Source organism: Coenobita brevimanus, chromosome 28 (genome assembly GCF_032717465.1).
Source record: "Coenobita brevimanus isolate Jiangsu-jjx chromosome 28, ASM3271746v2, whole genome shotgun sequence".
NCBI lineage: Eukaryota > Metazoa > Arthropoda > Malacostraca > Decapoda > Coenobitidae > Coenobita > Coenobita brevimanus.
The window spans coordinates 8,825,676-8,847,424 of NC_136981.1; the positions used below are offsets into that span (position 1 = coordinate 8,825,676).

General features: G+C 41.0%; 1 protein-coding gene across 1 annotated transcript in view; it reads left to right on the forward strand.

The window, feature by feature from the left end:
* The window catches only part of LOC145394813 (putative N-acetylated-alpha-linked acidic dipeptidase), a 65,250-nt gene extending 43,501 nt beyond the window's left edge, over positions 1-21,749 (forward strand). Inside the window, exons 10-17 of the mRNA XM_080268601.1 lie at positions 323-469; positions 4,645-4,712; positions 5,636-5,827; positions 11,928-12,068; positions 12,748-12,853; positions 13,930-14,011; positions 14,259-14,351; positions 21,531-21,749. Coding sequence (XP_080124727.1) covers positions 323-469; positions 4,645-4,712; positions 5,636-5,827; positions 11,928-12,068; positions 12,748-12,853; positions 13,930-14,011; positions 14,259-14,351; positions 21,531-21,729 — 1,028 coding nt within the window. The 3' untranslated portion in view covers positions 21,730-21,749. The remainder of the gene's footprint in view (positions 1-322; positions 470-4,644; positions 4,713-5,635; positions 5,828-11,927; positions 12,069-12,747; positions 12,854-13,929; positions 14,012-14,258; positions 14,352-21,530) is intronic.

The following is a 21,749-nucleotide window of genomic DNA, read 5'->3' on the forward strand; positions in this document are numbered from 1 at the left end:
ACATTATGTAGAGGGTGAAGAGCCAAAGTATTGTCATTTCTGGCCCTGAGCTGTATGAAATAAACTGCAAAAGTACAAAAATCATGGCCAAGTTAAGGTGAAATAAGTGTAGCTTGCAGTTTTATGGTTAAATTAGTAAGGACAATGACTTTTGTGTGTGTGTGTGTGTGTGTGTGTGTAGATGAATTTATTTATATTCGGAAAATCCTCCACTTCTTAGCTGTTAGGTTTCATTATTGGTTCATCCCTTTTGAAAATCAGTTGGAAAAAATCATTTGTTGGATTCCCAAATTCTGAATAAATCTTGCATTTCTGGCGTCAGGGTGGCGTCCCCGTCGATCACTGGTGTTCTGTGCATGGGGTGCAGAGGAGTATGGGATGTTGGGGTCGGTGGAGTGGACGGAGCAGTTCGGTAAGCAGCTGGCTGATAGAGCTGTGGCCTACCTCAATGTTGATATGGCTATAGAAGGTGAGTATGAGATTTATTAAAGCCTTTTTATCATCATCATCATCCAATCCTGTGGTGCCCCATGAGGAGTGCAGGAGCCCAGGTCTAGATAAGTTGGTCCTGACATTTAAGATGAGAGTGACCAGCCTTATTCATCCCTGAGTGGCATTATGTGAGCAATAAACCCCAACCACTCCTTGGATATAAATCTGCACAGGCGAGCCTTTTTATTATTATTATTATTATTATTATTATTAGTGGTAGGTGGGGGTGCTCACCATCCACTCACTTGAGGTAGTTCTGCCCTTGGGTGCCTGTATTTACCTCTCTTCCTTCCTTCTTTCCTTCCTTCCTTCCTTCCTTTTCTGTCTTTCTTTTCTTCATTCTTTCCCCTTCCTTCTGTCTGTGGGTGTCTCTACACTGAGTGACAAGCCGAATGGTTTCCTGTGCACCAGGAATCCATTTAGTATGCTGGGTGGTAACCATATAACCAAATTATGGTGCCTGGTGGTTTAGTGGGTTATTAGGGTGCTCCAGCTGGATTGAGTCGGTGCAGGTTTATATCCAAGGGATGGTTGGGGTTTATTGCTCATGTAATGCCACTCAGGGAAGAGTGAGGCTGGTCACTGTCATCTTAAATGTCAGGACCAACTTGCCTAGCCCCGGGCTCTTATGCTTCTCATGGGGCAACATAGGATTGGATGATGAATGAATGAATGAAAAATATTTTTCTGTTCATTTAAATTTGGTGTCTAGAGCATCCAGTTCAGATTGACCAAAGAAGAGGCCTTTGGTCATATAATGCCACTGAAGAGAGTAGGCTGGTCCCTTTTTAATTTATTATACAGTACTATCATCGGTCCCTACACATGAGAGAGGGTTAGGTAAGAGTGACTTAAGATTATTTACCGTGTATATGATATCCTGTACTGTGGTGCATACTAATCAGTCTCAGGTTCATGAGGTGAGACAAAAACATGATGTGATAAGCATAGAAAAGCATGCTAAGAAAGGGTTAGGAAGGAATTTATTTAAGTACTGGTGAATGAGAGAGATGGTGGACAAAGTAAGGTGAATATGACACAGCTAGAAAAGGGTGAGATGATCAAAGATGAAGTTAACATAGTAGAAACATTGCAGACTTTGTATATTTTTCTAACATTATCGCCCACGTTGTTTAGACATCTTCAGTATTCCATTTCAGCTGTAGTCCAGTTATTTTATTCAACTTATGGTGAATTGTAGTAGCCTGAGATTGCAGTATTAATATCGTTAAAGGTTTCATCCCAGCTGATGTCAGGTTTTACTCAACTAAGATTGAGTCCTGTGAGCCTGATAGTACGGTGCTGGTATTGACTTTTCTTCTGTCCCATTTCCATATACTTCTTATCATGTGAGATCTAGAGATTGGTAAGAAGCTACAGGTAAGGAGATACTGTATACAGTCAGTGCTCACTTAATGTGGTGATTATGTCCTCTGCCATATGGCCACCTTTCTTCCAAATCATACCCCCCTCTCTCATATATCTCTGTACTCCATCCCTTCATCTCACCCTTGGTCTCCCGCTCCTCCCCATTTGGCCAATCCCTCACATTCTTTTATTGGTCTGTTGCAGTTATAAGGGAAACTTCCATATCTATCAGCACCTTGGCATGTTTTTTTGTTCATTATTTCTGTACTGTACCTGCAAAACTATGTATCTGTCTGTCTATCTATTGCCAGATGCCTTAATCCCATAGGGGGTGGCCACAAACAAATTGCTTCCATGTCGCTTTGTCACCTGCCATTTCACTGCCTTGCTCCCAGCTCACCCCCCTCTCTCATATACCTCTCCACTCTCTCCCTCCATCTCATCCTCGGCCTCCCCCTCCCTCTCCCTCCCCCCACCTCACTCTCATATACTCTCCTCATCAGTCTCTCACTCTCCATCCTCTCCACATGGCCAAACCACCTTGTGTTTCTCCTAATGCTTCCTATCACATCTACATCCACACCACACTGCTCTGTCACTTCCTCATTTGTCAGCCTGTCTCTCCATGTGACCCCACATGCTTCTTTCAAATAACTCATTTCCACCACCCTTACTCTTGACTTCTGTCCCTCCAACAACGTCCAAGCTTCACTTCCATACGTTAGAGTGGATATAACAATACTGTCGTGTTGTAACTTTTTCACTTCCATGCTCACTTCCCTGTTTCTTAACACTGCTTTCAAGGAGCCAGCAACCTTTCTTCCCTGCTGCACCCTTTCAAGCACTTCACCCTCTAAACTTCCATCCTTACTCATCACACTACCCAAGTACTTAAATGCACTCACATTCTCCATATCCTCCCCATCCAACCTCACTGTACATTCACTAACTTCACTTCCCTCGAAAACCATAACTTTACTCTTCCCTACATTCACCTTTAGATTCTGTTTCTTACACACTCTCCCATACTCATCCACCAAGCCTTGCAACTCCCCTTCATCTTCACTTAACAGTACAGTATCATCTGCAAACAACAGTACAGGGAGTTTGCAAACTGCCCTCTCTCACTAGGGCCACTCCAACATCCACTGCCCTACCTAGTATCTCTTTTATAACCTCATCCATATACAGATTGAACAACCATAGAGACATGACACATCCTTGTTTCAATCCAATCTTCAAATAGAAAAATTCACTCAGTTCACCATCCACACGCTCTGCAGCCTTGGCACTATCATACATACTCTTCACGGCATTCAACAACTTCCCATCTACTCCATATATTCATAATACTTTCTGCAATCCTTGTCTATCCACCCTGTCATATGCTTTCTCCAAATCCATGAAAGTGGCATACAACTTCTTTCCCTTCTCTAGAAACTTTTCCACTAAGGATCTAAGAATGAATATCTGATCTACACAACCTCTTCCCTTCCTAAAACCTCCCTGTTCTTCTCCAACTAATTCCTCTGTTATTTCCCTAACTCTGTCAATAACTTTTCCTATTACTCTACGAAGCAAATGCTCCTATGATTACTACACACTTCTTTTTCCCTTTCCCTTTGTACAGAGGAACAATTATACCTGACTTCCAATCCTCCGGGACTCTACCTTCCTCCCAGGCCAATCTGCACATCTTCCACATCCATTCTACTACTATCTCTCCCCCATGCTTCAGCATTTCACCACACACTCCATCAATTCCTGGGGCTTTCCCCATTTTAACTTTTTTCATTGCTTCCACAACTTCCATCCTACTGATTTCTTCCTCTTTTCTCACCACCCTCCTTCTCCCGGCCATTCCCCAGCCACTTATATTTGCATTACTTTCATTCTCTATGATCTCCACTAGTAACCCACCATTTTTATCTTTCACTCCCCAACTAACTTCTTTGGTACCCTGTCTAACTCACTTTACCTCTTTCCAGAACATTTTCTTACATTCCCTCCACTTTATACTCAGATTCCTTCCAAATTCCTCATCCACTCTCTTCATACTCTCTCTCACTAATCTTTTCATCTCTCTCTTCCTCTCTATATATAGCTCTTCCGTCTCTCAACTTCTTCCACGCCTCTGTTTCTCATCCACTTACTATATGCTTTCTTCTTTTGTGCCACAGCCTCTCTCACCTCTTCAGTCCACCATGCTGTTCCCTGCATGCCCTTTCGTCTTCTCTTCAGTCCACACACCACCTCACATGCTGCACAGATTACTTCCATGAATATCTTACACACACCTTCCATGTCCCCCATCTGCTCCAATCTATACTTACCCAATCGCTCCTCCACTTCCCTCTATTCTGCCATTTTTCCATCCTCTTGTAACTTTTCTACTCTCCTTGTAAAACGTTTATTTTATTTAAAACATATGATGTAGTAACAGAGGAATGTAGTAGTAGTAATAGAGATATGCATGTTATAATTTTGCTCTTTATATTATTTTTATTTATTTTTATATTATGCACAGGGTGTCACACATGCTGTAGTAATAAGGGAAGCATGTGGATCATCACAGTGGTATTTATATTATCTCTGGCTGTACAGTATGCAATGTTTTACATATGCTCTGGTAATAAAGGAATCATGCATGCCATCACACTGGTATCTGTACTGTATTATCTTTCTTTATTTCTGCATTATGCCCTATTAAGTGTTATCTCTAATTGTTTATAACAAGTAGTGAAATCCGTGATCACTAACAAGCACTGTTGATAATCTCTACAGGGAATTACACTCTGCGCACCAAATCTGCACACATTCTGACAGATGCCGTGTATGCAAGTGCAAAGAAGGTAAGCTGCCATGATTCTTAGACATTCACTGGAAACCATAGTTCTTATCCTGGGCCATTGTTAAACAGGTATATAGTCATCCCCCAATTTACATGGCAAATACATTAACCTGGTGTGCTGTATATCTTGAAATAGTGTATCTAAGCTCCATTAACCTGTTCAGTAAAGCTAGAACATTAACTATCAGGTAGTAGATGAGTGGTTACAGTCAACCCTGAGAGGTACTGTAGTGAGATGTGGCTGCAGTCTTAGTAAATGGCAATTCTGTCCTCGTTCTTAACATACACTATCATCATTCTTAGTTATCTTTCTTCAGAGTCGAAGTCCAAGCTGAGTTTCTTACATTGTTACAGATCTTAGTACTAGTATTATTATAATCATAGTTATTATTTTGTTATTTTATTTATTTATTTCATTGGTTTGGGGAAATTTATACCCCTCAGTGGGTAAAAGACATTTCCATCATATTAGGTCAATTAATCAGCATCCTGTTTAATAATAATGTGTACAGAGCTTTCAGGCAAATATTTTTAAAAATAGTTAGATGCAGCATCTTGTAGATTTCGTTTAGACTTCTTGTTTAAAACAGTAATTTAGCTTAGACGAAGTGTTTTGACTCTATGTAAAGGGTCCCTAAGAGAGAGAGATGGTAAGTGAATGAGTGTTTGGTCCATTTCCCTAAATGTAGATAGTTCTCCACCATTTGTACTGTCTCTTGCCTTGTTCTCAGATCCTTCCTCACCATGTCTGTAAGTGGGAGGAAAGGGTCAGGATGATGATGATGTTTTTGTGTGTTCAGTTCACATTTACTTATATGATGATGATGATGACATAGTTTTGTAAGTTCTGTTTGCTTTAACAAATAAGAAGCCCTGATGATGACAACGATGATGTATTGTTGTAAGTTCCATTTACACTGACAGGTACGTAACCCTGATGCTGATGAGGTAGCAGCGGGCCGACCCACTGTGTACGACACGTGGGCAGTTCGGCGTCCAGACCCGCAACGGCCTCATCTGCCTCACCTGCAGTTCATAGGCTCTGGTAGCGACTACAAAGGATTCCAACACAACCTGGGTATACCATGCATGGACACACGCTACACCCATGACAATGTAAGTATTATTGAATTTTGTGTGTGTGTGTGTGTGTGTGTGTGTGTGTGTGTGTGTGTGTGTGTATTTACCTATTTGTATTTACCTATTTGTAGTATACAGGAATTGAGCAATGCTCGTGTTGTCCTGTCTCCATATCCACATTTATCAAGTCTACCTTTACACACATGAATGTTTTTCTCATGCACCACCTCTTTGTCTAAGTCGTTCCAAATATTTAAGAACATACCTAATTGTGATATACACGGAATGTACTATGCTCGTGGGTTTCCGTCGCTGTTTCTCAATAAGTCGAATTTAACTTTAAACTCGTTTAAGTTTTTAGACTGGACGATCTCTTTGTCCAGGCTATTCCATAAGTCTATACTTCTGTAAGGAAAGCTATATTTCTTGATATCCTTCAAGCAGCTTGACTTTTTCAATTTCATTCCATGTCCTCTTGTTGCTCTCTTATCCCATACAAACAGATCTTCTTTGTCAATTTTATCTACTCCCACCATGGTCCTGAACACCGCAATCATTTCTCCCCTCTTTCTCCTTTCCTCTAACGAAGGCAAATCCAGTTTTTCCAGCCTCTCTCTGTATGACAGGTCTGTCAGACTGGGGACCATCTTGGTTGCTGTTCTTTGTATTCTCTCAATCTTGTTTATATCTTTCTTTTTGTGTGGGGACCACACTACCACTGCATATTCTAACCTGGGGCGGATCATGGCCACTATCAATTTTTTCATCATTTCCTCATCCATATAATGAAATGCTACTCTTATGTTAGTCAAGAGCTTATAAGTCTCTCCAACTATCTTGTTAATGTGCTTTTCTGGTGACAAACTATCTTGGACCAGCACTCCCAAATCTTTCTCTTCTCTCCTTTTTGTGATTAATTCATTACCCAGAAAATAATTCAGTGATGGTCTCCTGGTACTTTTACCCATTTCCAATATTTTACATTTCTTTACATTAAATTTCATTTCCCACGTCCGGCTCCAATTGTGTATCCTATCCAAATCCTCCTGCAGTATTTTACAATCCTCCTCAACCTCTATCTTCCTCAAGATCTTTACATCATCAGCAAACAGACTCGCATAACTGTTCACTCCATCTACCATATCATTTACGTAAATCAGGAACATTACTGGCGCCAACACTGAGCCTTGAGGGACTCCACTTGTTACTTCCCTCCATCCAGACATCTTTTCCTTTATTACTGTCCTCATTTGTCTGTCTCTCAAAAAGTCTCTCATCCATTCCAGAAGTTTCCCCTTTAGTCCTCCTATATATTCTAGTTTCCACATTAGTCTCTTATGAGGTACCTTGTCAAAGGCCTTCTCTAAGTCTAAGTACACACAATCCACCCAACCATCTCTCTCCTGTACCACATCAATCGCTCTTGAGTAAAAGCTCAACAAGTTTGAAACACATGACCTTCCACTTCTGAATCCAAACTGACATTCAGCCAAAATATTCATCTCTTCCAGATATTTTATCCATCTGTCTTTCAGGATTCTCTCACACAATTTTGCGACCATGCTGGTTAGAGACACTGGTCTATAATTCAGGGGTTCTTCCCTGTTTCCTCCCTTGTAAATTGGTACCACATTTGCCCTCTTCCATTCTTTTGACACTTTCCCCTCTTCCAGTGAGCATACAATTAAGCTGTGAATTTTATCCGCCAGTTGTTCTCTGCATTCCTTCAGTACCCAATTAGAAATTCCATCAGGTCCTGGGGCTTTCCTTACATCTTGAGTTTCCAGTAATTTATACACTTCCTGCACCTCCACTTTTATATCTTTCATCACCGGAACATTTCTAATCACTCCCTTCCCTTCCACAAGCTCCTTTTCTTTAGTGAAAACTGACTGGAAACGTTTGTTCATTATTTCTGCTTGCATTGCCGCATCCTTAAAGACCTCTCCATCTACTTTCAGCTTGGTGATTCCTTCCTTTTGTTTCAGTTTGCCATTAACAAATCTATAAAACAGTTTGGGTTCATCCTTGCATTTGTCAATTATACCTTTTTCAAAATTCCTTTCTTCTTCCCTACGTATTCTTGTGTATTCGTTTCTTGTTCTTTTATATTCTTCCTTTGTTCTGTCGTTACCTCTCTTTCTCCAATTGTTCCACGCCTTATCTCTCTTTTTTTTGGCTGTCATACACCTTCTATTAAACCACTCCTTTTTCCTGTTTTCTTTCCCTCTTACTCTTGGTACAAATTTTTCCACTCCCAAATTATAGAGGTCTAGAAAGATATCCCACTTCCTCTGTATCTCTCTTGTTTCTCTGAATTTTCTCCAATCCGCATTTTCAAAAAGGTTTCTCAATCCTGTAAAATTTGCTTTGCCAAAGTTGTATCTTCCCTGTCTATGAAGCTCGTCTCTTGGCTCGACGTTTCCTATTAACATCTGGAACTCAATGACCACGTGATCACTTTTTCCCAAAGGACAGAGATATTCCAATGATTCTATTACATCGGGTTCTTTGGTGAACAGTAAATCTAACCTTGCTGGTGTGTCCTCACCTCGAAACCGTGTCTCTTCTTTGACCCACTGCGTCATCACATTATTCATTATTATATTTAATAACATAGTACCCCACGAATCCTCGCCGCCTCCCGAGTACCATTCCTCCCAGTTCACCTCTTTACAATTAAAGTCACCCACCAAAATTATATTATTGCTTTTCTCAATTATTTTTTGCAAGTAGCTAGCCATATCTGACAACATCTCATGGTATTCGTCATCCTTCCATGCTCTCGTCTTTGGGGGAACATACACTACCGCCATATCTCTCTTAACATTCTCTCCAGTTTCTAATTTCATATATATCACTTCAGCCCTGCCTTCTCCCATTTCCACAGTATCTACATTTATGTTGTTCTTCAATGCTATCATCACTCCTCCTCCCTTTTTTTCTTTTCTGTCTTTTCTCCACAGTTTGTATTTACCATCTCCCAAATGAACATCAATATCTTCTCTTAATTTGGTCTCTACAAAGCACATGACATCAGGTTCATGTTCTCTCAAGAAATCATTAATTTCGATCCTTGTCGATATGAAACCATCAACATTAGTATATATCACCTTCAAATTATTTTTGACATTATTAATACCCTCTTCTCTCCTATCTCTGTCCGTACCACTTCCTCAACTTCTGATCTTTCACAACCATCCCCCTTAGTTTCCTTCACTTCTATTTCCTTAAATACTATTTCCTTACTTTCATATCCAATACTCTCCAAAAAAAAGTATTACGTTCTTCCTCTGTCCTCCTATCATTTTTTTCCTTTACTTCTTCCTTTAATGATTTTAAAACTTCTCTTTCTTCTTCATTCAGATCTTTTCTTATTATAATATTTTCCATCCCCGCCTCTTTGCTTAATTTCCAGGTCACTTTAAGTATCTCATTTATTACACTTTCTGATGTAAACTTGACTCTCATTGGTCTTGTTTCCCCTTTCTTATAAGGCCCTATCCTCCTTACTTCCTCAATTTCTTTTACCCACTTGTCTCCTTCGGGGTCAATCTTGCCTAATATTCCTCTCACCATGTTCGTGTCTCTCTCGAGTCTTGCGAACCTAACCTTTTCTTCCTCTTCCCTGTTTCCAAATACTACCACACATCTGTTCCATTCTACAGTTTCTCTCACTATTTTCTCTTTTTTCTTCAGTATTTTCACTACATTTTCTTCCATTTCTTTCTTGTTCATTTCCCTTTCTTCCTGGATGATCTCTCTTAAGCTGACCACTTCTTTCTGTTCTTCTTCTACGTGTGCCCACTTTGCCTTGTGTTCTTCTAGTACATTACTCACCTTCTCCGTTTTATTAGTACAGTACTCTCTTCAAGTTTCCTCCTCAGTTCAACATTTTCCCTCTTCAAATTCTTAATCTCTTCATTGGCTGTTTCGTTGGACTGGATTAGACTCTGTATGGTGGTTTCCGTATTTCCCCACACATCCTTTATCACTAGATTCTCTACTTTTTTTTCGAGTTCACAAATCCTCATAATTAATGTTTTCACCAGGTCCATGACATTAGTATTAGCATCAAATCCTTGAAATTCCATTCCCTCATTGTTTACATTTCGGTGTGTGTGTGTGTGTGTGCGCGCGTGTGTGTGCGCGCGTGTGTGTTTGCGCGTGCGTGCGCGCACAAGGAAAAAGGAACGAAAACCTAGAACCCTGGAAAACTGTTCCCTCCAAGAAAAAAATAACTTGATAAATAAAGTAAGAAAGCCGAATTCAACATCTGTTCAAGATGGCTGGATGCATTGCGCAGTCTGCTTGAAAAACTGGAGGTCATTGACAGAAGGAAACACAGACAATTGAACACAGTTCCAGAGTTGACCTCTTGCTTACATAAAGGACTAGGAGTATCATCTACCTTTTACATTAGAAAATTGTCATGCCAGAGTTCTTAACAAAACATCTGAAGCACTGTCACAGGGAACTTAGTACTGAATTTGTAATGTGTGCTACTGTTTTGACTTCTAGACTGACTGAAAGAGTGTATGTGAGTGAGGTGGAGGGAAAGTACTGAATTTGTAATGTGTGCTACTGTTTTGACTTCTAGACTGACTGAAAGAGTGTATGTGAGTGAGGTGGAGGGAAAGTACTGAATTTGTAATGTGTGCTACTGTTTTGACTTCTAGACTGACTGAAAGAGTGTATGTGAGTGAGGTGGAGGGAGAGACGAGGAGGAAGAGGAGACCATGGATGGAGGGAGAGAGGAAGAGGGGGAGACCAAGGATAGAGAGAGAGAGGAGGAAGGGGAGACTATGGATGGAGGGAGAGAGGAGGAGGGGGAGACCAAGGATGGAGGGAGAAAGGAGGAGGGGAAGACTAAGGATGAGATGGAGGGAATGGAGTGGATAGATATTTGAGAGAAAAGAATGTGAATTTGAGGGAGGGCAGCCAAATGACAGGACAGGACATCATGGAGGTGATTTGTTTGTTGCCACTCCTTACGGGATTAACACATCTGGCAATAGATGGATAGATAGATAGATGATTTATTAACTATGGGTTATAGTGACCTGTTTCAACATACTCCTTGCCTAGAATGCATGTACAATGAAATTATACATTTTATGTGAATTGCCAGTTTACCAAGAATTCAATATCAGTGTAATGAAAATAAACATTACAGTATATGATATTTGAATTGAGCTTGTAATGGATTAATATCAGTCTAAAAATACTTTGGATTTTAAAGTGAATAGTGACTGAGATGTTCACAGACTAATGCTGAGTTATGATTGAATGACAAAGCCTGAAAGTAAATGTGAATATGATGGCTGCCTAATTATGTGGTGCTGCAAGGGATGCCTTCCCGTAGTGGCACCAATAGAGCCAGATGACTGTACTGCCTGGGTATACAAATGTCACTCAGCTCCTTCCCTGGCCTATGCTTGAAGAATGGTGGACTGGAGATGGATCACATTCAGATGAGCCTAAGATTGCAGCAACTGGACAAGACCTAATCTTGTGGAGATGTAAATGCCTCTTAAGGACATTGCAGTCAGACCCCTCTTATCATTTGTATCATATCGTTTGTATCATATCATAAATTGCTTCATAAAATGCATTATTGCCTGTGTATTAGTGAAGAATATACTAATGTGATTGTGATTTAGTTCAAGTTATGTACAAACCTTCGCTTATGGACTTGCAGTTTTCATTGTGTTAGAATACTCTATTTTACAGCTTATAATAGGTAGATAATGAATTGTGTAGTTTTTATGAAGATATAGATTTTCTAGGGTACAATACAGGCCAGCCTTGCTATGCAGTTGGGTTATGTCTCTGGAACACCAGTTGGATGGCAGTCAATTATTTATCAAATGTAGAGATCATAGCAATCATATAAGCCAATTGGCAGCCATATATTGAAAAATGTTCGTTTGTGGGTGGTTGTAGTGATTGTATAGGCAAAATTGGCAATCATGTATCAGAAAAAAGGGTGCTAAAATGTTAAGAATGTGTAAGTGAACAATCACATGTCATTTGCATAGTGAGGCTGGCCTGTAAAAAATTTTCACCTAATTCTAATATTTGTAGAATTGTGCTTGAGACTAAAACTAGTGTGTGTGTGTGTGTGTGTGTACAGGTGACGATTGGCGACCCGATGTACCACACCCTGTATGAGACCTTTGAGCTGGTGGATGAAGTGTACGACCGAGGCTTTCACTTCCACACTGCCGTCACAGCAATATGGGGCCACCTCGCTCTTACACTCGCTGAGGCTAAGGTTGCTAGCGTGATCTCTTTCCTCCTTTTAATTTCCAAACATGTGCTTTACTTTTCCAGCCAAGCAGAATTTAAACCAGCATTAAAATTTTGCCATAGTTGTGTACACCATACCTGTGCTGTACTTCACTTCCAGGAGCAGTACAGTACTTGGACACTTGCATTACACAACAGCAGTAGCAGTTGTTCTTGTTCTTGTTTTTTCTGGCTGATGCAGAAATGCACCTGGTATGCTGTAGAAATCAAGCTGCTTCATTTAGATGCTGCCAGGGATTTTTTGTGGTTATATTATGTTGGGGAGTACAGTAGTTACTGTATTACACAATTTTTTTTTTTTTTTTCTTGGAGGCCCAGCAGTCCTACATGCCATACACCTTTACATGTTACTACTTTGGTGCTAACACCCACTGTCTGTATTGAATTATGCTAGAGCTGTCTTATTTAGGACTGATGTTGTGGATGTTTTTATGACATTTCAGAAAGTCACAAAATAAAATCAGACTGTTCCCTGGCCTAGCTTGGGATTGAACTGTCGTCCTATTGAACAGCAGACAAGTTCTTTAACTCTGATCTTTTTTTTTTTTTTTTTTTTTTTTTTTTATGCATAGCTTTGGATATCTGAAAAAAATATAAACTTGTGTTAATGACTTGTACTAATACTATTTTTCCACCAATAACAGATACTGCCATTTTCGCTGGATGCCTACGCTGACTTTATTGGCAGAGCTCAAGAGAATATTGAAGATGACTTTGGTTCACTTATTGCTTCACAGAATATTTCAATGGGTAAAAAACACACTCAGGTTTTGTTTGTGGAATATTTATCTTCAGAGTAGAGTACTGACATATTGATTGCTATAGTTTTGTTGCTGAATATATATCATCAGGTTAGAATAGGGATATACATTATACAGTGACCCCTCTTCCTGCGTCGACCTTGCTTGCGTGGATTTCATATGTACTGTGACAAAAATCGGCAATGTGCTTCATAAAACTCACATGGTGATGTCTAGGCTACCCATCTTGGTTGCCAGCTTCACTTTAAGAATTTGAAGGGTTAGAGGCTTGCACTTAGCACCCCTATAGAGGAGTTGGGGTCACGGTGGAATTTCGATCGGCAAACTAGTCTGTGAGATTTTTCCCATCTTCTTGTTTCCTTCAAGCTTTTTTGATGCCAGTGTCTTACGTGTGCTTTACCTCTGTACAGTAGACTCTTAGGAAGCATGTCTGTAGCCTAGATGGGGTCTTACAGGATTTTATTAGGTAAGTTGAGTCTGGCTGGAGACTTGGTTAACCCACTCATACTCTCATTAAGCCCTGTCAGCACCCTTTCTCTTCAGAATACAATATAACCATATCATCTGAACACACTGTTTTCAACCCGTTATCAGCAGACTTCTTTACACCACATAGTTTACATATACTGTACTGTGTTTCTTAGTCCTCATGATGCTGGAGAAGGATGCCTTTATATAGTGGCACTGATATAACTGGGTTGTGGAGCTGCTCAGTTATACAAATGCACTTCAGCCCTCTCCTTGTCTGCCAGAGGGTGTGGATGGTGGACTGCAGGAGGAGGACAACTTTAGCCTGCAGTCCACTGGGTTCATATTTCAGGTGGGCCTGGGGCTATATCTACTACTTACTACTACCACTGCTATTACTACTCCTACTCCTGCTCCTACGTCTACTTCTACTCCTACTACTACTACTACTGCTGCTACTATTACTGTTTCTGCTACTACTACTACTACTACTACTACAACTATTGCTGTTACTACTACTGCTACTACAATACTACATATTCTTTTTACGGTATGCCAAGCCAGACATTTCATTATTATTTGTATATAATTTTTCAGAGTACTTCACCGATGCTCTTGAAAACTTTAAGGACAGCATTGCAAACTTCACTTCATCATTAAGTGATCTTGACCTGAATAAGTAAGTACTGTATACTGTATATGTGTACAGTAGGTATCATTGTTGTGATATGAAATATATTTTCTGGCCACAGAATTACCATAGTGTGCTCTCAGTAAAATGTAAAAACCAGCAAGGAAAATGCTTGTTCAGTTAACTTGCACTGTAAGAAGCTTCAGTTTCACAAAAGTCTTATCAAAAGAGACTACTTAATATAGCATAGGTGAAAAACAGAAATGCACTTACCAGTTAATTGTATGTTTTTCAGTCCACTGGCTGTTCGGCATGTAAATGATCAATTGATGATGGTGGAGAGAGCCTTCATTGACCGACATGGACTTCCAGGCAGGCCAGAATACAAGTGTGTACCATAATACAGCAGTTATGAACTTCTGAATTATATATATTTTTTTTTTAAGAAGTAATTTGTTTGAAATCATTTATCAGTCTTTACATAGAGATAGGAGGGGAAGGTAGGCAAAAGTAACCCTTCTGTGCTTTACGTGAGACCCAGTTTTGTGTGTATATACCTAAGTAAATATTTGTTGGCCCCAAGTGATGAGATTGTGGAGGGACTCAGCTTCTTATAATTTCCCCCTTTGATTGAATTTCCTCTAATTCCCGCATTTATAGCTTTCGTTTATCACCTTTGGATGTGACAAGAAAAAGAATAAGACAGGGGGATAGAAGTCATAGGAGGAGGAAAGAGAAAAAAAGAGGAAGATAAATGTACAGGAGCAGGAAAATGGAAAGAGGGTAGAGAAAAAAAAGAAGAGAAGCATTCAAGAAGTTGTGGCTTAACGTGTTTTCCCACTAATTTATTTCTTTTAACCTTTCTAATATCACTGTCATATGTCAAGTCCACACTTACAGCACCATATTAACACTGTTTATAGAATGCAGTATAGCACTTGTCAACAAAAAATATGAAAATTGTAAACACATCACCGTTCAGACAGCTGGTTAAGCACTGTATGGTACATTGTCTCTGAAGGAAGGAGGACCCCGGAACGTGTCTGTTCGATCTGAAAACTGGTAGAACTGAGTCCATTAGAGTGAGAGTTTACTGTATTTGCCATCACATATGAGTGAATTTTACTTTTGGACAGGGTGACGTGGAGGTAATTTATTTGTGGGCACCCCTTCCAAGATTAAGGCATCTGGTTATAAAGAAGTAGTTAGATAGATAGACCATGATCCTGTCTGTATTATCTTTGAACTGTTCCAGTGGTACCATTAACAGTGTTCATGGGAAGTGTTACAGGCAAATCAGTCTTAAATGTGAAACAAGAGGTGCCAGGCACAACAAACCTCGCCTGACAGTGGTTATTATATTTTCAACCCTTTTCAAGTTATAGCCCTCTGAAAATCCGTGACCTAGTGTGTGACCTTTCAAGGTCATGTAAGGTCAAAGGTTGTGGTGCCAGATGAAAGCCCATATGAGACTTCCTATATCTTGACAGTAGTAACTATCTCCATCTTCAACCAGTTTCGAGTTATAGCCCCTTGAATATCCGTGACCATGAGTTTGGCCTCTCGGTGTCACGTAAGGTGAAAGTTCATGGTACTGTACCAATTGTAAACCCATATGGGTCTTCCTGTACGTTCGTAATAGTAAATATCTCTGTCTTAACCACTTTTGAGTTGTAGCCCCCTGAATAACTGTGACCTTGAGTTTGACTTCAGGTTCACTTAAGATGAAAGATCATGGTACTGATTGAAAGCCCATGTGGGACTTGTTCTATCTATCTATCTATCTATTGCCAGACGCCTCAATCCCGTTTGGGGTGGCCACAAACAAATCGCCTCCAAGTTGCCCTGTCCCCCGCCATTTCACTGCCCTGCTCCCAACTCACACCCCCCTCTCTCATATACCTCTCCACCCCATCCCTCCATCTCATCCTCGGCCTCCCCCTCCCTCTTCCCCCCTCCACCTCACTCACATACACTCTCTTCATCAGTCTTTCGCCCTCCATCCTCTCCACATGGCCAAACCACCTCAGTGTGTTCCTCATAACGCTTCCTATCACATCCACATCCACACCACAACGCTCCTTTATATCCTCATTCGTCAGCCTGTCTCTCCATGTGACTCCACAGGCTCCTCTTAAATAACTCATTTCCACTGCTCTCACTCTTGACTTGTGTCCTTCCAACAATGTCCAAGCTTCACTTCTGTACGTTAGAGTTGGTATCACAATACTGTCATGTAGTAACTTTTTCACTTCCATGCTCACTTCCCTGTTTCTTATCACTGCTTTCAAGGAACCAGCAACCTTTCTTCCCTGCTGTACCCTTTCAAGCACTTCACCCACCAAACCTGCATCCTTACTCATCACACTACCCAAATACTTAAACGTACTCACATTTTCCAATTCCTCACCATCTAACCTCGCTGTACATTCACTAACTTCACCTCTCTCAAAGACCATCACTTTACTCTTCCCTACATTCACCTTTAGGTTCCGTTTCTTACACACTCTCTCAAACTCATCCACCAAGCCTTGCAGCTCCCCTTCGTCTTCACTCAACAACACAGTATCATCTGCAAACAACAGTACAGGGAGTTTCCAAACACTATCCTCTCTCACCAGGGCCACTCCAACATCCACTACCCTACCTTGTACCTCTTTTATTACCCCATCCATGTACAGATTGAACAACCATGGAGACATGACACATCCCTGTTTCAAACCAACTTTCAAAGAGAAAAATTCACTTAGTTCACCATCCACACGCACTGCAGCCTTCGTACCATCGTACATACTCTTCACAGCATTCAACAACTTCCCATCTACTCCATATATTCTTAACACTTTCCACAATCCTTGTCTATCCACCCTGTCATATGCTTGTTACATGTTGATAATAGTAAATATCTATCTGGTGCCAGTTTTGAGTTATAGCCCCCTGAATATCCATTACCTTGAGTTTGACCTTTCAGGATTACTCAAGGTCATAGGTCTTATTGTCAAATGAAAGCCCATATGGGAGTTCCCATATGCTGGTAATAGTAAATATCTGTATCTTCAACCAGTCTGAGGTTATAGACTTCTGAAAATCCATGACCTTGCTTTGGACCTTTCAGGGTCACTTGATTACCTCCAAAATTTAATCACATTCTTTTGGGACCAGTGCCCACATATTCTGAAAGTTTGATGTAATTTCATTCTGCCGTTTTTCCGTAATGTTGCTAACAATGAAACAAAGAAACTCGAACAAAAACAACACCTCGCCGGACTCCGTCTGGGTGAGGTAAAAATGTAAACTTCATTGGCGTTATGCATCATTTCCAAGTTCATTTATGCAGTCAGATTGCAGGCTGAGACTGCAAGACATGTCTCATCTCCATAGTCACAGTCCATTCCCTAGGATAGATTGGACTAATTAGCGTGGATGGCAGCTGCCACAGAGGAAGGAAAACTCTTGAATTTGAAACCTGAGGCTCTGTATAAATGCTGACAATAGTAATGGTAAATAGCCATTAAAAAACTCACCTCCACTGCTTGCATGTAGCACACTGGCAGTGATAAAGCTACACGACACCCATCACTATTTCATGCTACCAATGGGTGAAAAAAGACTAAATGCATGTAAGGCCAAGGCATTGAGAATTGTAAACATAAAGTTCCAATTCTAACCATGGTTGCTTGTTTGATTCTTATGTAGGCTAAACATAGTTCTATAGTCACCACTGTTAAACTCATTCATTATTTAAATATACTTTGAGTCTACCTTGCAGTCTTGGAATTTCCAATGAGAACAGATAAAAAGTTTGGTTAGTCTGTGACATACAAGATAGAGTAAGTTTTGTAGCTTTAGCTTGGATTATTCCAAATTGATTTGTATCTAAAAAGACGAACAAGAAGCCTCGGACAAGGACTGACCAAAAGATGACGACCAAGGACCGGACAATGGACATGGTACAGAATCGCGACATGGACTGTAAGGGGTGCGAATGATGAGATGAAAAAGAGAGAGATCGTCCATGTGCTTGAGGGTGCGAAAGTGGATGTATGTGGAGTAACTGAAACTAAATGGAGAGGAGAGAGTGTGAGAGAATGGGAGTATGGATGGGGTATATACGCAGGAGTAGGTGAGAATGAGAGGGCAAAAGAAGGAGTGTGTATTGTTGTGAGTAAAAGATGGAAGAAGAACATAAGAGAGTATGGATCAGTTGGCTCGAGGATTTTGTGGGTAAGATTGAAAGTTGGAATACAAATGTGGGTGATTGTGTGAGCGTATGCGCCAACGCAAGATCGTCCAAGCAGAGTTAAAGACGAGTTCCGGACAAATGTGGAAGTGTGCATGGAAAAGTTTGAAAGGTATGACAGAGTGTTTTTGATTGGTGATATGAATGGTAAAGTAGGGAATGTGAACGTGGATGAAATAGTTGGTGAGTGGGTTGTGCCTGCTGAGATAGAGGAGAATGGCAGTGCGTTAGTGGACATTTGTGCTGGGAGGGAGTTGGTGACAGCCAATACCCTCTTCAGGCATAAAATGATCGACAGGTATACATGGCGAGTGATGAGAAGGGTGGGTGGTGAACTGAATGAAAGGAAGGCAATGATTGAGTATGTGTGTGTGGATGAAAGGATGCGAAGATGTGTAATGGATGCAAGAGCTTACAGCGGTTGGGGGAGTGGACTTTCTGACCACTACTTGGTGGTGGCCAAAATCAAGATCCAAGTAAGATGGAGAAATAGAAGAAGGGAAGGACTGGAGGAAGGAGTAGTTGCAAGGAGAGTGGAAAGGTTACAAGAGGATGAGAAAAAGGCAGAATATAAGACAGCAGTGGAGGAACGTTTGGGTAAATATGAATTGGAGCAGATGGGGGACGTGGAAGGTGTGTGCAGGATAATCACAGAAGAAATATGTGCAGCATGTGATGTGGTGTGTGGAAGGAAGAGAAGACGGAGGGGGGTGCAACGAACAGCGTGGTGGAATGTAGAGGTGAGACAGGCTGTGGCACAAAAGAAGAAAGCATACAATGAATGGATGAGAAATAGGGGCGTGGAAGAAGTTGAGAGGCAGCAGAGAGAATTAGATGTAGAAAGGAAGAGAGAGGTGAAAAGATTAGTAAGAGAGAGTAAGAAGAGAGTGGATGAGGAATTTGGAAGGAATTTGAGTGTAAAGTGGTGGGACTAACAAAATGTTCTGGAAGGAGGTGAAGAGAGTCAGACAGGGTGGCAGTGAAGTTAGCAGGGGAGTGAAAGATAAAAATGGTAGATTACTAGTGCAGAAGGGAGAAAAAGTGAGCAGATGGAGAGAACACTTTAAGGAATTGTTGAACATAGAAGATGGAAGTAATGCGTGTATAAGTGGCTGGGGAATGGCTGAGAGAAGGAGGGAGGTGAGAAGAGAGGAAGAAATCAGTAGGATAGAAGTTGTGGAAGCAATGAAGAAATTCAAATTGGGGAGAGCTCCAGGAATTGATGGAGTGTGTGGTGAAATGCTGAAGCATGGGGGAGAGATAGTAGTAGAATGGATGTGGAAGATATGCAGATTGGCCTGGGAGGAAGGTAGAGTCCCGGAGGATTGGAAGTTGGGTATAATATGCCCTTGTACAAAGGAAAAGGGGAAATAAGAAGTGTGTGGTAATCATAGGGGCATTTGTCTTCTTAGTGTAATAGGAAAAGTGTATGGTAGGATACTTATTGACAGAGTTAGGGAAATAACAGAGGAATTAGTTGGAGAAGAACAGGGAGGGTTTAGGAAGGGAAGAGGATATGTAGATCAGATATTCATTCTTAGCTCTTTAGAGGAGAAGTTTCTAGAGAAGGGAAAGAAGTTGTATGCCGCTTTCATGGATTTGGAGAAAGCATATGACAGGGTGGATAGACAAGGATTATGGAAAGTATTAAGAATATATGGAGTAGATGGGAAGTTGTTGAATGCTGTGAAGAGTATGTATGATGGTGCTAAGGCTGCAGTGCGTGTAGATGGTGAACTGAGTGAATTTTTCTCTTTGAAGGTTGGGTTGAAACAGGGATGTGTCATGTCTCCATGGTTGTTCAATCTGTACATTGATGGGGTAATAAAAGAGGTACAAGGGAGGGCAGTGGATGTTGGAGTGGCCCTGGTGAGAGAGGGTAATGTTTGGAAACTCCCTGTACTGTTGTTTGGAGATGATACTGTGTTGTTGAGTGAAGACAAAGGGGAGTTGCAAGGCTTGGTGAATGAGTTTGGGAAAGTGTGTAGGAAATGGAATCTAAAGGTCAATGTAGGGAAGAGTAAAGTGATGGTCTTTGAGAGAAGTGAAGTTAGTGAATGTACAGTGAGGTTGGATGGTGAGGAAATGGAAAATGTGAGTACGTTTAAGTACTTGGGGAGTGTGATGAGTAAGGATGGAAGTTTGGAGGATGAAGTGCTTGAAAGGGTACAACAAGGAAGAAATGTTGCTGGTTCCTTGAAAGCAGTGATAAGAAACAGGGAAGTGAGCATGGAAGTGAAAAAGTTACTATATGACAGTATTGTGATACCAGGTCTAACGTATGGAAATGAAGCTTGGACGTTGTTGGAAGGACACAAGTCAAGAATGAGAGCAGTGGAAATGAGTTATTTAAGAGGAGCCTGTGGAGTCATATGGAGAGACAGCCTGACAAATGAGGTTATAAAGGAGCGTTGTGGTGTGGATGTGGATGTGATAGGAAGCGGAGGGAGGAACACACTGAGGTGGTTTGGCCATGTGGAGAGGATGGAGGGTGAGAGACTGATGAGGAGAGTGTATGTGAGTGAGGTGGAGGGTGGGAGAGGGAGGGGGAGGCTGAGGATGAGATGGAAGGATGGAGTGGAGAGGTATATGCAAGGTGGGGGGGGTGAGTTGGGAGCAGGGCAGTGAAATGGCGGGGGACAGGGCGACGTGGAGGCGATTTGTTTGTGGCCACCTAGTACGGGATTGAGGCGTCTGGCAATAGATAGATAGATATAGATAGATAGATTTGTATCTTTCCATAGTGTAGCTGATCAGGACCACTGTTAAACTCATTCATTATTTTAATATACAGTTCTTTGAATCAACCTTGCAGTCTTGGAATTTCATATGTATCTTTCCATAGTGTAGGTGATCAGGACTATGTATTCCATTCCAGCAGCAGTTGTATTATGTAGAAGGCTGTAGAACATAAAGTGTCATCTCATGTCTGTAATGGAACTGTCTCTTGGCAGAGTACAATAGTTGATATAAATATATAAAACTAGCAAGCCAAATGGTTTCTTGTACATCAGGAGACCATTTATTACACTGGGTGGTAACCATCTAACCAGATTAGGGTGCCTGGTGGTTTAGTGTGTAATTAAGGCGCTCCAGTCAGATTGAGCCTGTGCAGGTTTATATCCAAGGGGTGGCTGGGGTTTACTGCTCATGTAATGCCACTCATGGATGAGTGAGGCTGGTCACTCTCATCTTAAATGTCAGGACCAACTTGCCTCGCCCCAGGCTCCTACGCTCCTTGTGGATCAACACAGGATTAGATGATGATGATGATGAGATATAGTAATGAATTTAGATTATGACCATGTTTACTTTTTCCATTTACAGTCATGTGATCGCAGCCCCAAGCAAGTTTGATGCTTACGGAGGAACTGCATTTGCTGGCTTAGTGGACACACTTGCTGCAATTAGTGAAGCGCCAGAGGATGACCAGAAAAAGCTATGGAGAACATTTGCCCATCATCTGGCAGCTGTCACACACCATATGAATACTGCAGGCAAAGTCCTTTCAGATGATTTATGGTGACATATTATCAAGATTAAAGT